At 37.6% G+C, this 21,265-nt stretch overlaps 1 protein-coding gene across 2 annotated transcripts in view; it reads left to right on the forward strand.

The window, feature by feature from the left end:
• Nucleotides 1-1,258: 1,258 nt before the first annotated feature.
• The window catches only part of LOC131034865 (protein disulfide isomerase-like 5-1), a 77,993-nt gene continuing 57,986 nt past the window's right edge, over nucleotides 1,259-21,265 (forward strand). The window contains exons 1-2 of one of the 2 annotated variants that reach the window (XM_057966470.2): nucleotides 1,259-1,277; nucleotides 1,416-1,615. In XM_057966470.2, coding sequence (XP_057822453.1) covers nucleotides 1,508-1,615 — 108 coding nt within the window. In that variant the 5' untranslated portion in view covers nucleotides 1,259-1,277; nucleotides 1,416-1,507. Of the gene's footprint in view, nucleotides 1,278-1,301; nucleotides 1,616-21,265 lie in introns of those variants that run through there. The other variant, XM_057966467.2, reaches the window with a different exon arrangement.

Genomic DNA, 21,265 nt, shown 5'->3' on the forward strand with positions numbered 1-21,265 from the left:
CAGAGCATCATCTTCTACTATTCAATATTGATTTAAAAGCTAAATTTTTTTTCCTTGCAAGTGAGCAAGATGTCACGTAATGCACATGCATGGGTGTCCAATTGGTTGACAAAGTACCACTACTGCCTTCCATTCAATGTCATCCTTTGTATAGATGAATTAAGTGTCCGCTAATGGTTGAGAGAAAAAATGGTGAACAAAATTGACAAAAATGGATCAAAGAGTAGTCAAAGAATATTCGATAATTATGCTTTATACTTTAGCTTCCTCTATGGTTCCAAGGTGAAAATGAACTTAGATGTAAAATTTTATAATCTACAAATTGAGATTTAGATTTATTTGACTGGTCAATTTCTCAATACCATGAGCTTTGAGACCTTTACCTTGCTAGATGTATCTGGAAGGTCACTATTAGGCCAATAATGACAATAAAAAAACACAGCCTATCAGAAAAACTCAGTATGAAGTTCATGAGATTTCCTAAGGAGCAATCACAAATTAGTTATCACACAAAACCACTTGAAGAATGGTTGCTTGCTACCTTTAAGTTTAATTATTCAATCAAATTCATAGTGCATCAGGTCATGTCATTATTTAGGTTGTTACATGCACACTATGGGATACCTACATTATATGCCATGAAGTCCAATGTAACAATCAAAGTTCGGACTCTTCTTCATGATATTGAAAATGAAGAGATATTACTAGTGCATAAATGGTTAACAAAGTAAAAATTGCCTACAAATTTTGAAAAACTATTTACACATTGTATCTATGACTAAATTCAATGCTTATAATATAGTATAGTTGTTGTTTAATAGTTATTTCTACCTCATGAATGATTAACCAAGTGATTTTTTTTTCCTTTTTAAAATATCATTTTGATAAATAATTTCAATTTTTTTAATTTGCATAATATTTAACAAATATTGTTTCATAACTCTAAAAAGTACATGATATTATCTTTATCTCATTTAGATCGTGAATAATTCAAATTTAATCAAAATTAAATTAAAAACATCATCTATCATTGAATTTATTAACTAGCGTACTTAGATTTTTTAAAATATAGATATGCTAGTTTAATTAGAAAATGCAATTGATTATTCTTTCATTTCTCAAAATTTATATGTGAGAATTAATTAATTGTAAATACATATTTCTAATTTATGGGTCAGAAAGCTACAAATGTTTGGAGGGTCCGTTTCTTGCGAACGAAACGTCTAGCCCCAAAAATATTCTTATTAAATTTTTTATTAGAACATTTTTTAGTACAGGTAAAAGCTCAGACTTTTATGATTCATTTGATACAAAGAGGCGCTTCAAATAATTTCTTTTAATTTTATTTATTTCTTTTCTCTCTATGTTCTACTTTGTTTTTCGGATGTATTTGTATCCAAATATTTGTTTGCCAGATTGTAGCAGTTTGACAGGAGAGATTAATCACCGTGTGTGAGAGATCGAAACGCTTAAAAAAAAATTGTTTTTGTGCTCCACATATAACCTAATGATGAATTCCAAGTGTTTTCTTTGCATCTTCCTCCTTGCAATCGGATGCATATACTCGGCCAGGGCTGACGTTATCCATCTAAACGCCGACACTTTCACGGACAAGGTAAGATTTTTTTCTTCCTGCTTGGGTTTCTTTATTGCAATCCTTACTCATTCAGTACCTGCGTAAACATTAGAATTTGATGTATAACATATTTCTGAATGATTCTGGGATGTGGGCATCCATCTAGGGCATAATTGTTCAATGCCCACTAGTCGTTCAAATTATTTACTTAGTTTGGACTGGACTAAGCATTACATTTTAAAATGACTACCTCGGGACCACTAATTAAATTTAGCTTAATTGTAGACGCTTGAAAGTATCGTGTATTGCAGGTTTGCAATGGAGGACATCTATGTCCGAATGAAATTCGCCCGATTTTAGATTGTAATGGTGTTTTTTCTTGTAAATCATCCCTTTCGTAACACCGGGAGAGGGATATTTTTGGATTAGGGTACGCAACAATCTTATACTCGCTATGTGATGTCTAGAAACGGATGCAGTATATTGCATAAATATAGTATCGAGACACATGAGGTAAGCATGCCATCCTGCATTAGGGGTTCATCAGTTAAGCATGCTGCAGCCAGAATGGAATGCTGTATTAACATCTCCCAAAACTGGAGTTGGTTTATGACTCAAATCTTGCATCTGGTCTGGTCAATTTAAGCCCATTGTTTTAATTAATTCTTGCACCTGGCCATTTCAATTTAAGTCCGGTGTGTTACTTAATTCTTGCACCTGGCCTCATCAATTTTAGTATGTTGTATCATAGAAATTTTGCATGTGAACATTGTCGTGACGTTTTCACACATCGCCCCATTGCAAATGGGGGCCCCTACTTTTTTGCTTTCTGGAGAAGTTGTCTTAGTTTAGTCGCCTAGCTTAGCAGTAGTTTTGGAGCTTTTAACCTATTACTTGAGAGAAGATGCAATGCAGTTTCCAGGTCGTGTCCAGGCATGAATTCCATGATGAAGGTTCAGAGTAAGAAATGTATGAAAGAGTGAAATTTGGAATATCAATTGCTTTCCTTGGATTTCCAAAAGGAAATTCAAAGGTAAAATCTTCACACGAGGGAGTCCGCCTCTCCACCCTTCCTTTCATCCTTCATCCTTCATCCCTTATCCTCCATATCCTTTACACCTTCCCTAGCTGCGTTTTTTTCATGCCTCTCTCTATCCTCCCTTTCGTCCATCTACCTCCATCTTCCCTCCATCTTCCTTCATCTCCCTGCACCCTCCATCTTTCTTCCATCCTACATTTTCCATACCTTATCCCTCCCCTTTCTTCATAATTCCCCACTTTCTACCCACCCTTCATTCATTATTCCCCACTTTCTACCCTTCCAGCCCCTACCCGCCTAACTATCCTCCATCTACCCTTCCATCTCATCCCTCACTTACCACACCTCATAACCTTTACCTCCCTTATTTCTCTAAGCTTACCCTCCATCTCACCCAAATCCTATCCCTTATCCCTCTATTTTCCTTCACCTACCTATCCTCATCTCCTACCTTCACTCCCCAACATATCCCAAACTTCCTTCCATATCCCTCATTACCTTCATCCTTCACATCCCTTATGCCTCCCTTTCCACCTCACTTCCTACCATTGCTATCCTCCATCTACCTTTTACTTTCACATCCCTTAACCTCCTTCATTTTCCTACTTACCACTACCCTTCCATTTCCCATCCTATCCTAAACCTTCACCTCATACCCCTTTACCCCCTTACTTCATCTACCTAACTCCCATCTAATCCTACCTTCTACTACCCATCCTTATGTCTCCCTTTCCCCACGGAATTTTATTTCATCCCATTCCCCAACCCTTACCATCCTTCCACCCCGACGCCTTCCTCCACTTCACATCCTTTACACCCTGCTCACCGCGACACCTTCCTATCCTTCACATCCCTGTCACCTCTTCCCCCACGACATATCTTTCTTTCACCTTCTGCACCACTCTTCCACCGCGGCACATACTCCCTTCACATCCTTCACACCCCTCTCTCACGCGGCATGTCCTTCACTGTCATCCCTTATGCCTCCCTTACCGTGGCATGCCACTTCACCCATCCTTTATCCCCTCCTCTCATGCGACATGTGCTCTCCCATGTTCTTAAGCAACTGACGGAAATGAAAGAAGAAATTATCAGCGCCAGCAAGGCTAAAGGAGTGCCGACTTCTAAAGGGAGACATGTCAATTAAAAGTCTGACCATTGAAATTTGAAACTTGAAAGAGAGAATAAAATCAGAACAAGTCGGCTTTCACAATACATAATTAAAATAAAATAAAATGAAAAGGCATTTGACAAATAAAGAAAATCAAAACAAGCAAAGCAAGTTGGCCTATGATTGGAAAAGATACACTCCTCTCACCCAACAACGTCTATATAAGGAGATGCCTTAATTCATTTCAACATCATCATTCGATCAAATCAGCAAATTCTGATCTGCATTTGGAGGCACAGCAAATTTTATCAAAGGCAGCGATTTGTGCAATTATTTTGATCATTGCATTTGATCAAAATATACTCAAGGAAGGGCGATTTTGAATTGGGTAGCTTAAGAACAAGTTGAAGATATTTTTCTATCTATTTTGAAGGCAGAGAAAGGGCAGAATTGTGCAAAAATTCATATGACATCAGACCTGTAGGTGCATAAGAGGCAAAATTATCGAGTATCAGACCCAAAATCAGACTTGTGGCAACATTGAAGACAAGATTATCTGAAAATTAGACCTTGGGGATAACATAGAATCAGACCTAACATTTTGTATTCGTGAAGGTTTTGTCTTTTTTGATGTGATATGACTTCAAATCCTTTTGTTTTGCAGGTCTGAGGCATGAAAAGACAAACACTTATGAGTTAGGAGAACAACATCTACAGTTCACACTATCAAACATTGCAGCATCAAGAAGAATTCAAAGATTTCTTGACAAAATGATCAATTAATCCAAGGAGGTGAATCAAATGAAGAACTCAATCAAGAACACTTCAAAAGAAAGGAAGATGATTCAAAACATTGCAAAGGTGAAAGACTTCAAGCATCCCAATAATCGTAACACAAGGAACCCTCTAACATCATGGCGATATGAAGGAGTTTTGTTGATCAAGACAAGTTCAAAGACCTTCAAGATATCATTTCGATACCAAGAAGTCAAGGCCTTGGAGCAAGAAGGGAGGATAACTTACATGATGAAAGAATGTTTTAAGTCAGTACATTGAGGAGATAAATCCAATTGGGTGTATCATTCATCAAGATAAGATCATGAATAAGGGAAGATCAACCAGGGTCATCACATAGTCTACATCAAACGTGATCAAGGAGGGAGATAGTTTTAGAAGAGTTAGTCAAAGTTTGCTAGATCATAATGATGCTTCCCATCATCACTACATGAGCAAGTTGAATATGGTTGAGTATCAAGAGATATTGCTTGAGGCATCAACATTTGCTTATGGTGTTGAGTATCTAGTCTACAAGCAAATTGAAGTGGCATTCTGGTCACCACTCCACCAATCAAGAGGCTCCACATTAGCATGTCCAGATGCAATGTATTTGACTCATTTAAAGGAGGCACAAACTTTGAGATACCTACCCTCATCATCTATTGGTCAAAATTCAAAGGACATGTGTCAAATCAAATGTAGCGATCCCATTGGCCGAAAATGAGTTTGTTGTAGCAAACCCAAATTAGGGTTTTATTATAAAATCTCGGCCATGGATTGTGAATCAATTTGAACCATTAATTGTAATGAAACCTCTATATAAGGCTCAGTTTTCTCATTTGTAAAGGGTTAACAGAAGACAACAAGAGTAGAGTACTAGATAATAGTTCATAGATATCAATCAATATTTAGCAATTAGAATAGAAGTTAGATTAGGAGAAGGCAAAGATTGTTGCCAAGACTCTGTTGTAAAGAGCATATGATTTCATTGAAGCTATGGTGGATTTAATGTGTTATTTCAACAAGTTGCATGGTCTCTACTTTTCAATTCATTTTCATGTTGTTTAGATGAATGAAAGAACTTTGTGCATGGTCAATGGTGAAAGTCATATATCCATACCACTAGCAATATGCTGATTGTAAGTTTTCCTTGTGTAGTCAACTGAAATCCTTAAACAAGCTTAACTTCAATTGCTATTCACACTTTGATATGCATTGCCTTGATGGTATCCTTGTTGTTGATAGTGATTTGAACATCATTTTTGCTTTCCTTAGAAGATTGCACTAAGCTTTGTGGAGTTGTTGCTTTGCATGTCAAAGAAAAGCTTAGTGGAGTTTCACCAAAGGTCGTCCATTGCTCTTACATTCTTAGGATTAGATTAGACGCCTTGAACCTTATGTCTTTTGCTCATTTTATTTCAAAGCAAGTTGTTAACATCTAAGTTCTAGCAAACATTCAACATTCAAGTAGTCAACGTAAGTCCCCTTGGACTACCAACAATCACGTCAACCAATTGAGCTATCTACACGTCAAGACCTGACTATAGAAACCTTGGAGTCATCTTGGTTGATCATTCAATTTAGCATGCAGGAAGATTTTGATCAAGAGAGGATAGAATACTTTTGGTATTTTATTCTGTGTTAGAGGTGTATAAAAACACATCAACAAACATGTCTGGGAATTTGAATATGAGGTTTTGATATGAAAGACTGATTGGCTTACTGCTTTAGCTTGTCCCAATTAACATTGTTTTTGAATAGTTGTTTTGTGAAACCAATATTGTGTCTTTGTGACCACAGCAGATTCTGGATAAAAGAGAAAAGAAGGGTCCTTTTGAGGTGTTTTTAAGATACAAGTTATGTTATGTTATTTTTAGTCATCAATTGCATTAACTCTATTTTCATGTTTGTGATGTTCTTATAGAAGGGAAGAACTCTTTGTAACAAAAACCTGAATTTAAAGGCTAAGAGTCAAGATGAAGAAGTATTGGAAGGAAGCATGGAATTTTTTAGTTTTGTTTAATAGTAACTGTGCTTATGACTTACAACTTAGATTAGTCTTTTATGGCATTTTCTACTTGCTATACAGTGATTTATGATTGCAAGTGTAACAGAAATTGTGGGTGCAACAAGCAGTTTAAAAGAATGATACTTCCTCTATCTTTGAGTGTTAAGTCAGTTCTTTTTACACAGTTGATTTCTTCTCCGTGTAATTGTAAAAGATCCTGTGAGTAGAACCATTAAAATTCTGAGAGTGCAATATCACTCTTATTTGAGAGGGTTATAGCAACTTGTTGCTACAATTGTCTTGATCCCATATCTTCTTTACTGTAAGATTTTGTATCCATTTCACAATTTTGCAGCTACTCGGGAGTAGTTTGCCTACTATAATGTGATTTATTTTCAAGTTAAGGTAGGTTTGTACTAGGATTCTTACAATCCACAAATCAGTCAACAGTTTATACAAGCTTTTTCTAAAACTAAAAATTAAGTACAAGTAAGCATTTCCCAACTATCATGAGGTGAACTATACCCTTTGAAACAGAGAAAAATTATGAAAGGCTCAACATTTTATGAAACCACGAGTAGCAAAATATTGATAATGACACTTGGTCTGGAAAAAGTTAAGCTTGATGAGAGGCTAACTTAATCCCACATTTAAGGCTGGTCTGAAGCAAGACCCTAGGGGGATTGTAGAATCACCAGCACTCAAGGGGAAAATGTTGTAGCCAATGATAGGTTTGACATATCAAATGAATGGCAATCAACTTATCAGTTCTATCTACCAGTTTTGACTTGAAAAATGCAATTCAGAACTGAGTAGGTGCAGTCTAGCAGAATGTGAGGGAGCAATTAATACATCATGAAAAAATATTGTAACATTGATTTTATAATTATATTATTACTTCAAAATTATAGAAATCAGTGGATATACCTTTATGAAGAATATAAGTCAGACATTTATCATTGTCTCAATGGAGGAACACTTAGAGCTGTTAGTGAGGAAGTGTGGCAAATTGCTGCTTATGGTAATGGCAAATTTCTTCAATAGATAAAAAGATGGGAAGCATACATTGGACAAAAAAAGGGAGCTGGGGGCATTAGATTTCATGCTGTCCAAATGTTTCTTAGCCTAAGTCCTCTCTTTATTCAATATTACAATCTTTTACAAGCTGCCATAGATTGCTTCTTTCTAACACCTTTTCTGTCATCTCTGTTTTACCCCAAGTAAATTTATTCAAACAAAAGGTAATTAATTTATTAATATAAAGTTCTTATACAATATTAAATGCATTTTAAAGGTCATAAATTTAATACAAATACATTAATCTATTTGCTCTTCTCTTAATAAAGTTAAAGTAAAACAATGGTAATATGCAACAAATATTTCATGAATAAACATTTTTTTTTGACCGGTAATTTGATTGTATTTATGGGGGTCTCTAGATTGCCTACATCTAGCCGGCCTATTGAATTATTGGATGCCTCTAAGGAAGATAGTTGTAATCCTGTCTTGTGTTACAAAAGGCCACTACAAGGATGTGAGAAGCTGGGTGTGCAAAGATCATCAGATAACCTAGGCCAAGCAACCAATGACTAGCTATGTCTAGCTAGGGCTACTCAAGGGTACGAGGACCCTAAGGTGCAAAGATCATTAGGCAACTGGTTAATATATGCACTTCAATTTTCCAATCAAAATGATCAAGGTTTGACTTTCACCAATTTCTTATGCTTACATGCATCAGATGAAATTGGCAAAACTTTTGTGGCCAAAATGATATCTCCTTCTCAAAATTTTAAGAGCATGGGTTTTACCTCACTATTTTCTCCAAGGAAGGCGAATGTGTTATTTTCAGAAATCTTTAGTAAAATAAATAAGATGGCCTCTCAACTGTCTACATCTAGTCGGCCTCTTGATCTTATGAATGCCTTTAAGGAAGATAACAACAATTCTTTCCTATGTCCCAAGAGGTCAATACAATGGCATGAGAAGCTAGATGTGCAGAGACCGCCAGATAATCTAGACCAATTAGCTAATGATTGGCTATGCTTAGTTCGGCCAGTTCAGTGGTATGAGGAACCCAAGGTTCAAAAATCATTAGATAACTTAGACCAAATTGCCAATGAAATGTCATCCCAATTATTTGATGAAATTGCTGAAGATGTTCTAAATGAGGATGATCAATTGCTCCCAGATCACTTTACAGTTATGTCTACTAGTTCTCAAGACTCTCATTTTGACATCCTACCTAGTATTATGGATGCAAAGGTCAACACTCACCAAACAGATTGTGAAAGCCAACAAGACCCTACATATGATTTCTCACAATCTTTGTCAATCTCCCAATCTCCTGCAAGCCTTTCCCCGATATCTAATTCACCAAAACCAAGAGGGAGAAAACCAAAATCAGTAAAATTGAAAGAGGAAATAGCAGTTGGCATTTAGTCCACTTTAGGGTAAATTTACCGTCATTAAAAGGCCGAGGAGGGCATGTTGCTCTCCTCGTTTTCATTGAAAATCATTTCATGGAATGTTAGAGGCATTAATGCCTCTGACAAAAGAAATCGAATTAAGCTCTAGCTTGATTCGTCAGTAGCTGATATTATTATGTTGCAAGAAACCAAAACTTCTCAGGATACATTTCAGAACACTATTCACAAGTGGGCAAAATGGAAATCATTGCATGTCCCGGCTCAGGGAGCTTCATGAGGGCTTATAGTTTTGTGGAACCCTAAAACAGTAAATGCAGAAATATTAACCACAGGTAATGATTGGCAGCTATTGAATATTCAAAACTTTGATCTGTCTTTCATGCTATTTAATGTTTATGGACCCACTAGTACACTTGACAAAAAGAGACATTGGAATACAATAGCAACAACTATCAATCAATTTGCAAATCACAACATTATTTTGGGAGGTGACTTCGATGCTATTGTCTCCCTCCAAGAAAAGATGGGGTATTTGTCCTCCAATAAGGACTATTGAAGATTTTGTGGGTTTTATCTTCGATAATGCATTGACAGATATAGTGCCAAAAAAGGGTTTTTTTACATGGACAAATAGGAGAAAGAACTTTTCACAAATAGTTGAGAAAGATTATTGATGTTATATGTTGCATTAGTTGTTATTAGATGTTAATAAAAAAAAAATTACCTCCATTCGTATATATTATTGTTTAGTTTCTTTAGGGTATTTTGGCGGGCATACAGAAAACACCACTCCACAAACTTCTTCAGAACCAGGAACGCCATACACAGGAATGCCATACATAGGAAATACCAAATACATATTTTCCAGCAACTATACAAAACCCAAATAATATAAAGTTTCCTCCCCAAATATTAACCCTCAACAATAGTAAAAACTATAGAATAAATAATATTTCAACCCAATACCCAAAACAATGCAGACACAATGCATACACAGAGAAGCCATTGAAAACCAAAATGCAAAGTGAAGAACTTCAACCTGCAACTTGAAGTAATTGTTTGAAGCTGAAGAAGAGCTCCCACAAGCCAAACCAAATCCAATCCAAGCTCCAGCCAAATCCAAGAGAGAAGAAATCCAAAAGCAAGAAGAAAACTTGCTGGAGAAATTTTCCAGAGAAGAGCCAACCCACCCAAAAAACTTCACGGGAAAGAAAATAAAAAGCAACAATAATCCAAAACCCTAGCCTCAATTTCGGCTAATCAAAATATTCCATTTTGGAGTATATTTTACCAACCCACCATATAACATAATTTATTCACCCATTTTGAATTTAACCAATGAGAGTGAAGGGTAGGTAAAGTAAATAAAATATACTTATCCAACTAAGTGGAATTGTTTAATTTCTTTATTTAATTTAATGTGTTCATACACCCCACTTAGGAATAAAAGTCAAACTATTAAATAAATATAAGCTGTAAATAAATAATCCAAATGGGGATTAAAATCAAATAAATCAAAAGCTAATAAAATAAATTAAAGAACCAAATAAATGTAAGATATCAAATAAATATCAAACCATAGAAGGTCAAATAAATAATTAAATAATCAAATACCATTAAACATTAAATCACAAATATTAAATAAAGATTAAACAACAATAAAACTCATCAACTATTAAATAATCATAAAATCAATAAACGTTAATTATCAAATAAATATAAATACCAAATAATTAAATACTCAAAACTTATAAATTAAATACTTTTAAAATGAACATTACCAAATATAAAACTACACATCAAGAGCCACATAATTACTCTAACATAATCAAGTAAATCAACTGACATAATCCGAACTCACAGTGCTAAGGGACCAAGCTTACTAATTGACATGGCGAATTATGCCAAGACGCTGACTACTCACGGTGAACAACTTAGACCTAGAGTATGTGAGGGGAAACTCATGCCATCTCCGAATCACATAAGCCATCGGAACTAAGACACGCTCAGACCTGTGAAGCCAGGTGGAGTCGATGTTTGGTACCTGCAAAATCCCGCAACCACAAAACGACAATACCACATATACATATACATATATAGAACAAGCAAGTGATAAAGAATCGCGACGACACATCCCACTCGCAATGAGTGATGTGGAATCGTCTCTATCATGAAGACAGTCAAACAATAGTCAAACACATCTCATAAACATCTCATCATATGTAATCATGAAGTAGGGTTAGCGCAATCATAATCATCATTAAAATCATGATAAATCTAGCCTATCAATAATCCATCACATAATGAGCATATAAAATCCATCGAGTACATATATCATCAACTCACATGATCAATCATGATAGTACCAACATCCATATAGATAATCAAAATAGCATATGTCCAATAGTGTCTAACATCAATCATAAGTCACTGAAGCACATGAGTTATCATCATCCAAATCATCAAAATATAGTCTAGATAAGTCTATCAAGCATAATATAAAAGTCAACTCTAGTCAAAATAAGTCAAATCAAGGGTGGACACTACATTTTCACTTGCCCCGGATAAAGCCCCGGGTCCTGATGGGTATACGACCCTTTTCTTTCAAAAGGGCTGGGATGTCTTAGGTTTTGATTTGTTGGTAGTAGTTGAAGAGTCAAGAAGAAGTGCTTCAGTGCTGAAGATGTTCAATGTTGCTAATGTAGCAATTCTGCCCAAGGTTAGAGTACCAAAAACTTTTGCGGATTTTAGGCCTATCTCCTTGTGTAATACCATCTATAAAATTCTTACTAAGGCCATTTATCGAAGATTGCAAAAGCTCATTCCAAAACTTATTTCACTTGAACAAGGGGCTTTGTCCTTGGGAGGGAAACTGTGGAAGGAGCTCTAGTTGCACATAAAGTTCTCCACTTTGTCCAAACCGCCCAAATGCCATCTTTTATTGCTAAGCTTGATATGATGAAGGCCTATGATAGGGTAAATTGGAATTTTCTCTTAAATGTTCTCCGCAAATTTGGATTCTCTAATAAATGGTGCAAATGGATTAGAGCATGTATTTCGGGAGCATTCTTCTCAATCATTATCAATGGGACATCTTCAGGTTTCTTTGCAGCTACTCAAGGTGTTAGGCAAGGAGACCCCCTATCCCCTTTCTTGTTCATCATTATGGCAGAAGCGCTTAATAGAGTAATCAAGTTTAATAATGAAAAGGGCACTTGGCTGGGTATACACATTCCCAATACTCCCATTTCAGTCACACATACACTCTTTGTGGATGACACTCTATTATATGGAAAATCCAATATAGCAGAGGCTAATCAGATTAAGAAAGTTTTGGAATCCTACACATCAGTTTCAGGTCAGAAAATGAATGCTCAGAAATCAAAGGTATTTATCTTCAACACAAAGCCTGCAATTAGCAAAAAGATCATAAAATTTTTGGGATTCAAACTAGAAGATTTACCTTGCTCGTACCTAGGTATTCCTTCATGGGAGCTAATAAATCATCTTATTGGGAAAATGTGCTTGAAAGGATTAAATATAGAATTTCAGCTTGGCGAGTCAGATGGCTGTCTCTCTTAGGTCGCATCCTCCTTATCAAAACTGTTTTGGCCTCCATACCTAACTACTACATCTCTGTCCTTAAGGCTCCAAAATCAGTTGTCATGAAGATCCAGAAAATTATCAGAAGCTTTTTATGGAAGGGTAATCTATCTCAAGAAAAGAAAATTCCATTAATTTCACTTACCAATATGACACATGGTAAGGCGGTGGGAGGAGTAGGACTGCTTGATCTCACCAAACGGAATAAAGCATTTGGAGGCAAATTGGTATGGAAAATGTACTCCAAGCCTAATGCAAAATGGTGTCAAATCATGCAAGCGAAGTATCTAGATTCCTCAAACCTGCTGAGAATCCTCACCATTGCTAATCCCCCAAATGGATTTGCAATGTGGAACTTCATGATGTCCTCCAGAGAATTGGTAACCACGTATATTTCTTGGCAAGTTAATAATGGGGAGTCAATTCATTTCTAGAATGACTCATGGAATGGACATCCTCCATTAGCACAATGTCAACATCTGCAAGGAATAATTCCTATTCTCACTCATGTATGGGGTGAGAAACTCATTGATTATATCAATGGACTTGAATTACATTCAGGAAAGGCCATCTGGAAAGATTTCTCGCATATTATCGCTGATACTAATCAAAAGCAGATGTTTCAAAACCTTTTGGATCAGAGAATTGTATTCCTTTCAGATAAACCGGATAAAGTTTTTTGGGCTCCTTCCAAACAAGGTGTATTCTCAGTCAAAAATGGATATGTAGCTTTACAACATATGATGGATCAGCAGCAAAACCAAAGAGCTTTTAAATTCTGTTGGAATAACAAGGTCTTGCCTAAAGCAGGTTGTTTCTCTTGGTTGGCAATTCAAAACAAGACCTTAACTAGTGATAGACTAGTCAAGTTGCAAATCTCGCAACCATTTCTCTGTGTTATGTGTAATAAGGAAAGTGAAACAGTTGACCACTTGTTTGTTCAATGTCCATTTGCTCAACAGTGTTGGTTCTTCATTTTGAATAAACTGCAAATTTCATTGCCTCTGCCAAACACAGTTTGGGATTTGTTTTAGTCTTGGCCTACTCTGTATTCCTCCTCCACCTTTTCTTGTATTTGGCACATCATTCCAGCATCAGTCATTTGGTCCATCTGGTGGGAAAGAAATAAAAGAGTCTTTAGGGAAGTGTCTTTGTCTATTGATAAAGTTTTGGAAGTCATTGAGAAATCAGTTTCAGACCTAGTTAATGTTCATGTTCAATCCCATTTTAACATTTCTTCATTATTTTCGTCTTGGGATTCTTCCATTATCAGAAATTGGAAGCACATTTTATCACCGTCTAACTCTAGCTTGTCATCCTCTAATTAATTGATTAAAGTTGATAGATCTAATATTTCATGGCAACCCCCTCATTGAGATTTTGTCAAAATTAACTTCAATGGTTCATCGAGAGGGAACCCAGGTGAGTCAGGGGCTGGAGTTTGTATTAGGGATCATATGGGCAATTTAAAAGCATTCAAATCTTCTATATTGGCTCCAGGAACTAATAATATGGCAGAGGTGCAAGCATTATTGGAAGGATTGATCCTCGCAAAGAAATTGGGTTTTCTAAAAGTTCATGTTGAAGGGGATTCCTCTCTTATTATTAATGCCTGCATACAGAGGAAATCATTAAATTGGAGGATCAACTATATTCTCGGACAAGTTTGGACTTTGCTAGATTCATTAGAAGCATTTCATATCTCGCACACTGTTGATGTGTATTTTGTACACGACCAAACACAGAATAAAATACCTAAAAGGTACCTTATCCTCTCTTGAACAAAGTTCCCGACTGTTGAAGATCTCGCCGAAGGATCAGTCGAGGCAACTCCAAGGTTTTGCTTTGTAGGATCTCTGCTCGTGGATAAGCTCTTCGCGGTATGATGTGATTTTGTTGGAATCACAAGGGGACTTACACTCAATGACCTAAACGTTTGATTTGCTGGAATCACAAGTCCTATTAACTAACTGGAAGACAAACAAATGACAAAAGATGCAGGGTTCAGGACATCTACTCTACTACCCAGAATGGGAGAAAATGAATGAATGACTAGGTGGAGTCCTACTGGGCTGGGTCTCGCCATCAGGTTGAACAATTCAACACCAACTCAGTGCGATCTTCTAAGGGATGCTTCCAATATGTTCAAATCGTACGCCATCTGACAATGATCACCATTCAAGGTAATGCATGAACAATAGACGTGTAACGACTTAAGATTAAGCTCATTTTATGCCAGTTGACCACGCAGGGCGCACTTACCATCAGTAAGAGGCTAGTGGTATGGACTAGACAGATTCCACACAGGTGCATTCAACAATTTTCTTCACTCAATTTAATCATCTATCATCAAAAATGAAGATTCAACAAGAGACCATGCACATTGCAAAGAAACAACATATTCCACCATATCTTCAATGAAAAGAAGTCTTTACAATTAAGGAAACAATGTCTTGCCTTCTCTTCTTAATCTACTCTAATTGCTATTCTACTATTCTGGCCTCTATTACTAACTATTAACTATTAGCTATTATTAACTAACTATTAGCCTTTACAAATGAGGAGCTAGGGCTTATATAGCGTCCTCAATACAATTCGATGGCTCAGATCAATTTGAGATCAATGGCCGAGATTTTACAATGAAAACCCTAATTAGGGTTTGTTACAACAAACTCAATTCTGGCCAATGAAATAATTGCATTATTTGGACACATGTCTTCTTTGGAATATTTGACCAATGGATAGCCGGGGTAGGTTCATCGAAGTTTGTGTCATCTCCCATGAGTCAGGTACATTGAATCTGGACATGCTGAAGTGGACCAACCTGACCGGAGGAGTGATGACTGGGATGCCACCTTGTCTTTCCTTCAAATGTTGGACTGGAAGAGGTCGTCCTTGATGAGGCTGGGCTGGAGAAGGTTGTCCTTGTTGATGCTGGGCTGGAGAAGGTCGTCCTTGTTGATGCTGGGCTGGAGAAGGTTGTCCTTGTCCTGGCCTGGTCTTCTTTCATTTGCCAAAACAAACCAAAAGATGATTAAGGACACATGATAAATTCATTTCAACATAACATTTTCAACTTAAATCATCAACAAAAAGATATTAACATGAAACTTGCCCAAGATTTTCTCCAAGAATAGACCCTATAAGAATTTTGCCTTGGACCCTTTGGAAGGGTCAGGAGCGAAATTCCAACTTTAGCTCAAAATTCACATTTTTGAAGGTCAAACATCTTTCCAAGGCATTCCAAGTAGCTTCTCTCACCCTAGTCTAGGCCTGACTTCACTCAAGTTTTGAAGGAAAAGGTGGTTTTAGGTTTTTTCGCTCTGGACCCTTTGGAAGGGTCAGGAGCGAAATTCCAACTTTAGCTCAAAATTCACATTTTTGAAGGTCAAACATCTTTCCAAGGCATTCCAAATAGCTTCTCTCACCCTAGTCTAGGCCTGACTTCACTCAAGTTTTGAGGGAAAAGGTGGTTTTAGGTTTTTTCGCTCTGGACCGTTTGGAAGGGTCAGGAGCGAAATTCTTGCTTGTAGCTCATTTTTTCATCATTTCAACTTCAATCCACCTCACAAGGCTAGGAAATAGTTCTCTTCTTTCACCCAATCCAAGTTTGATTTGATTTTGCAAGGGAAAAAAGGTGATTGAAGAATTTTCGCCCTGGACCCTTTGGAAGGGTCAGGAGCGATTTTCATCATTTGGGCTCAATTCCTTCAATCTTGATAATCATTGGCAATTTGGAGTCATTCCTAAGGCCGCCTTTAATCATGATCCACACTAGATTTGGCATGAAACTAAGGGAAAAGATAGGTTTTGCACAATTTCGCCCTGGACCCTCTGGAAGGGTCAGGAGCGAATTTCCCTTTTTAGACCAAAATCATCATTCTTTCAAACCCAATCTTTATTGCAAGGTAAAATCTCACTTTCTTTGCCCTAGGAACAAGGTTTTAAGATCAAGCAAGGTTAAAAATATAGGCTTGTAAGGAATTTCGCTTTGCACCCTTTGGAAGGGTCAGGAGCGAAATTTCCTTCCTTGGCTAAAACACTCATTCCTTAACTCCTTCAAACGTCCTTAAAGATTTCAATAGGCCCATTTTCTCTTTCAACATGCCTTGGACATCAAAATTGGGTCAAACAAGGAAGGAAATGCATCTTAGGTAGATTTTCGCTCTGGACCCTTTGGAAGGGTCAGGAGCGAAAATCTCATTCTAGGCTTGATATTTCATCTTTTATTGCTTTCCATCATTTCTCAAGGCAAGAATATGTCTATCCCTCCTCCATCATGCCTTGGACACTAAGAACTTGGCCTAACAAGGAAGACAATGAGGTCCATGAAGATTTTCGCTCTGGACCCTTTGGAAGGGTCAGGAGCGAAAATCATGTTTTGAGCTTGATTTTTCATTTCTCCAACGCTTTCAAACATTTCAAATGGCAAAATCATGTCCACACTTCCCTTCAAGATGCCTTGCAACTCAAAATTTGGTCAAACTACGGAGGAAATGAGCCTTAGGAGGATTTTCGCTCTGGACCCTTTGGAAGGGTCAGGAGCGAAAATCTCATTCTAGGCCAGATTACTCACTTTTCAAACTCCAAACCACTTCAAGAAGCAAACTTAGATCATTTTCCACTTGAGGAAGAAGGTTTCAAGGTCAAACAAGGTAGCAAATGAAGTTTATGATGAATTTCGCTCTGGACCCTTTGGAAGGGTCAGGAGCGAAATTCTCCTTTAGGCCAAAATCTTGTTCTTCAAAATCAATCAAACTCCCTCTCAAGGCAAAAACATACCCATTCATCTCCCATCAAGCCAACGCCTAGCCAAAATAAGGAAGAAAACAAGAGTTATAAGGATTTTTGCTCTGGACCCTTTGGAAGGGTCAGGAGTGAAAATCATGTTTTTGACCTTGATTCTTGATTTTTCAAACTCTAATCTTCCTTGGGGGCAAACATAGATCTTTCTTCATGCATCTCCACCTTTGTCCTGACTCTTGCTAAAGGAAAAAATGAGTGTTTCAAGAATTTCGCTCTGGACCCTTTGGAAGGGTCAGGAGCGAAATTCTCATTCTTGGCTAAAATCTTCACTTCATCCACCTTCACTCACCTCCTAAAGTTAGAACATGTCAAGACACCCCCAAACATGCCTAAGGAACTATGAAATTGGTCTTGACAAGTGATAAATTGAGGTGCACAAAGATTTTCGCTCTGGACCCTTTGGAAGGGTCAGGAGTGAAATTCCTAATCTTGGCCAAGATCCTGACTTCATTTTCACATTTCTTCATTCAAACAAGCGTTTTTGCCTTCATTCAAGCCTAGGAATGCATTAGTTCTAGGTTTTGGTCAAAGTAGAATGTCATATGGAGAATTTCGCTCTGGACCCTTTGGAAGGGTCAGGAGCGAAATTTGACTTTTTGAACTCTCCGTCAGGATCATTTTATGGAATATAACATTTAAGTATAAGACTTATACTTTAAGTTATATTCCATATATACTTTTAGGATGTTTGAGAGTGGTTTCGGACCTCTAGGAGTTATATTGTAAAATCTAGTTTTTGGAGGATTCTTCAGTTTTCTAGACTTAGTCAAATTTCAGGATTAGGACATTCCAGACTTAGCCAAATTTCAGGATCAGGACATTCCAGACTTAGCCGAATTTTCAGGGCACTTGAAGATTAGGATGACATTTCAGACTTCATCACTCGCCAACTCGACCTAGCTCGGACCTTCAAGAATGGTACCCACTCACAAAGCAAGACACAATTAGCAACGAGAGCAAAACCAGGCCCTAAGGAGGACTCTCAAAGAAACCCTAATTCTATGGCCTTGTGGACTCACCTTGGCTCAAGCAAAGCCTGTAATCCAACGATCCCCTTGACAGCACTCATCCTGCAAAGGCTAAGGGACAAAACCCTAAAAGACCTAGAAAACAAACCCTGGAAAGCAAAAAGCAGGGGTCCCCATTTGCAATGGGACGATGTGTGAATACGTCACAACACACACTTACAGGGAAGGTAATAAGATGGCAGACATATTAGCAAACATGGGCTGGGATGGTCTTCAAATCGAATCGATCAAGGATGATCATGAGTTAAAGGAATTTCCACAATTAAAAAACATTCTTTGGGATGAGATTTTGTGTGTGATGAGACATGGTAACCATCATGTTTAATCAGTTAAATGCCATTTATTTACACTTGCAGGTATGATTTCGAACCAGGGTGATTTAATTGCTTAGCACGGTCGCATGTGCAATATGTCTTAAATCAGTCCCTCGTCATCCTTGCATACATGACTATCTCCTTGGCGCGTGTGAGATGCAATCCGATAACACCTCATACATGGTTAAGCAAAGCTGTCACATGTGAATTCTTGCAAGCATGAAGAATTCATAATTATAACATAGGTGGATGAGCCGGCTATTAAAAATCACTTCCTCCATCTCAAAGGCATTTTTCCCTCGCAAGCTAAACTGGTTTGTGCATAACACAAGTTTTGAAGAGGGAAAACAAACAGAACATTAGAATAGGGCTCCCCGACTTCAATGGAAGGAAGATTGCAGATGGATTCTACTTGTGCAACATGTCGCAAAGAGCACACGGAGTATTTGCCGCGCAACTACAGAGTCTTCTTAGCAGTGGAAGAGTGGGAGAGACCCTTCACGGAGCACATCACAGACGTTTTTCTGGGACAAGTAATCCAAATTCAATCATACTAGATCAAGAGGAGCATCAAGCGGGTGATTGGTGAAGAAATCCTGTTTCCTCAGGCAAGACGGGCCATCTTCCCTTCACAGCTTATCTCTATTTTCTTGTCAAATGCGTTTGATTTGCTCCAATCCCTTTCAATGTTTGAGCTAATTGCTGCCAAAGTTGTCAAGCATGTCTTTCTGCCTGGCAATAAACTTCTTCTTGCAGTCCAAAGATATGACTTATGGGAGGGTAACGCCCACATTGGGGGCATTTTCCTATGACATTTCCTCCTATCCAGACATGTCTTTGTGTCAATTTTTGACAACATTAAACACATGCTGGAGATGCAGAACTTTTCTTATATCCAAAGTGCTTTGGATAGGCACCGTAGGGAAATAGGGTAGGAATTGGTTACTTTGATTAAGAAAAAATCGAATGCCCTGTTTATTTTGTTGAATGCCGAACCCCCCGAGGTGAATCCACCCCTGCAACCGGTAGTGCTGGATTTGAACGTTGCCTTAGGGCCTGTGTTATCGCAGGGCTCCAATGAAGCTGCAAGTTCAGTTCAAATTCCACCTACAGTTGACAGGGGCATAATGCAAGAACATCAAGATGATAACGTTCAGCTGATGGATGAGTAAAGCAGATGGTAAATTCTGTTACATGTTTTGAAGGGCATAATTATAGACGTCTGATGGCTCTTCATTTTCAAAATTGCTGAGGATGGCCAGGCTTCAAAATTAGAAGCCTACGTGTATTATTAACTATCCCAAGTTAATATTTTTGGAATGTAACGAGATCGAGTCAGTTATGTTGTCCTGCAGCCAATTGGAAAAATTGGTTTTTTGGTCTTGTAAAAATGATATTTCTATCATTTCACTAATTTAGCTTCCTTAGGTTAGCGTTAGTTTTTAGGGGATTTCGCTTGAAATTGAAGCTATAACCGGAGGTTTTCTTTTTTCTGGTTCTTTCCTACCAGTATGCTTGTTGAACCAGATTTGTATCCTATTATTATATTAATATATATGTGGCTTGCCACCTTGATTAAAAATAAAAATAAAATTTGATTGTATTTATTGATATATTTAAAAAACCACATACATAACAGAAGCAAAATTAGGGATTAACCCTTGTATCCAGTATCAGAGCTCGAACCAAAACTTATATCAACTCCTATCATCATATCAAAATGTGCCTTACTGTGCATGCTACAACTATTAAACCCTATATCAAAAGTGCCTTACTGTGCCAATACAACAGTGTAACCATTAACAAAATGTGATACCCTGCCACCACAACACTATATGGGAACCAACAAAGACACAAAAATTAAACCTCCTACCTCGACCTGACATCCATAAACAAAAACCCAAACACTAGAATTACTTCTTTCTTTTACCCGACCCATTGACCCATAAATCTTGTGGCTCAAATTTGATATTCTTGGCCGCATCCTTCTTCTTTGCCTCCCTTGCCATCCTCTGATCCACCTTGTTTTGTTGAATGAAGCCCTTTAGCGAATCCCATCCCACGAATGCCTCCTTCTTGCAAGCAGCTTGGTCTTCACTATCATTCCACAACAGAAAGGGCTTGAACTCTGCGCCCTCCCCGTCTTGCATAATGCCCTCCCCAAATTGACGTTGCAACCCTTGGCTAGCTTCCGCTTGGGCAAGAATTGAGGTCAAGCCAAACGTGTAAAACTTTGGAATATAGGCCCGCACCACTCATAAAATTTCCTCCTTTGTGCTGAGCTCCAACCCCCAAGCTACCAACATAGAAACGATATCCACATTCGTTCTGTAATGAAATTACGACTTCATGTAGTCTTCTCTAGGCAAGATATCCAGGATTTGCAAAAAAATGGACTTGTCAAATTTGAACAATTGCACTAGCCTTTTCTTCGACACCTTGCCCAAAAAAGCAAGTTGTTGCTTTGTCGAGTGTAACGAAAAATTGGCCTCCATTCTAATAGATATTCTCCATCTCAGACAGTGCTTGTTGTCACTTTCATTGCCCATTGACTTTGAGAATGAAAACCGTCGGTGA

This window comes from Cryptomeria japonica, chromosome 5 (genome assembly GCF_030272615.1).
Source record: "Cryptomeria japonica chromosome 5, Sugi_1.0, whole genome shotgun sequence".
NCBI classification, from domain to species: domain Eukaryota; kingdom Viridiplantae; phylum Streptophyta; class Pinopsida; order Cupressales; family Cupressaceae; genus Cryptomeria; species Cryptomeria japonica.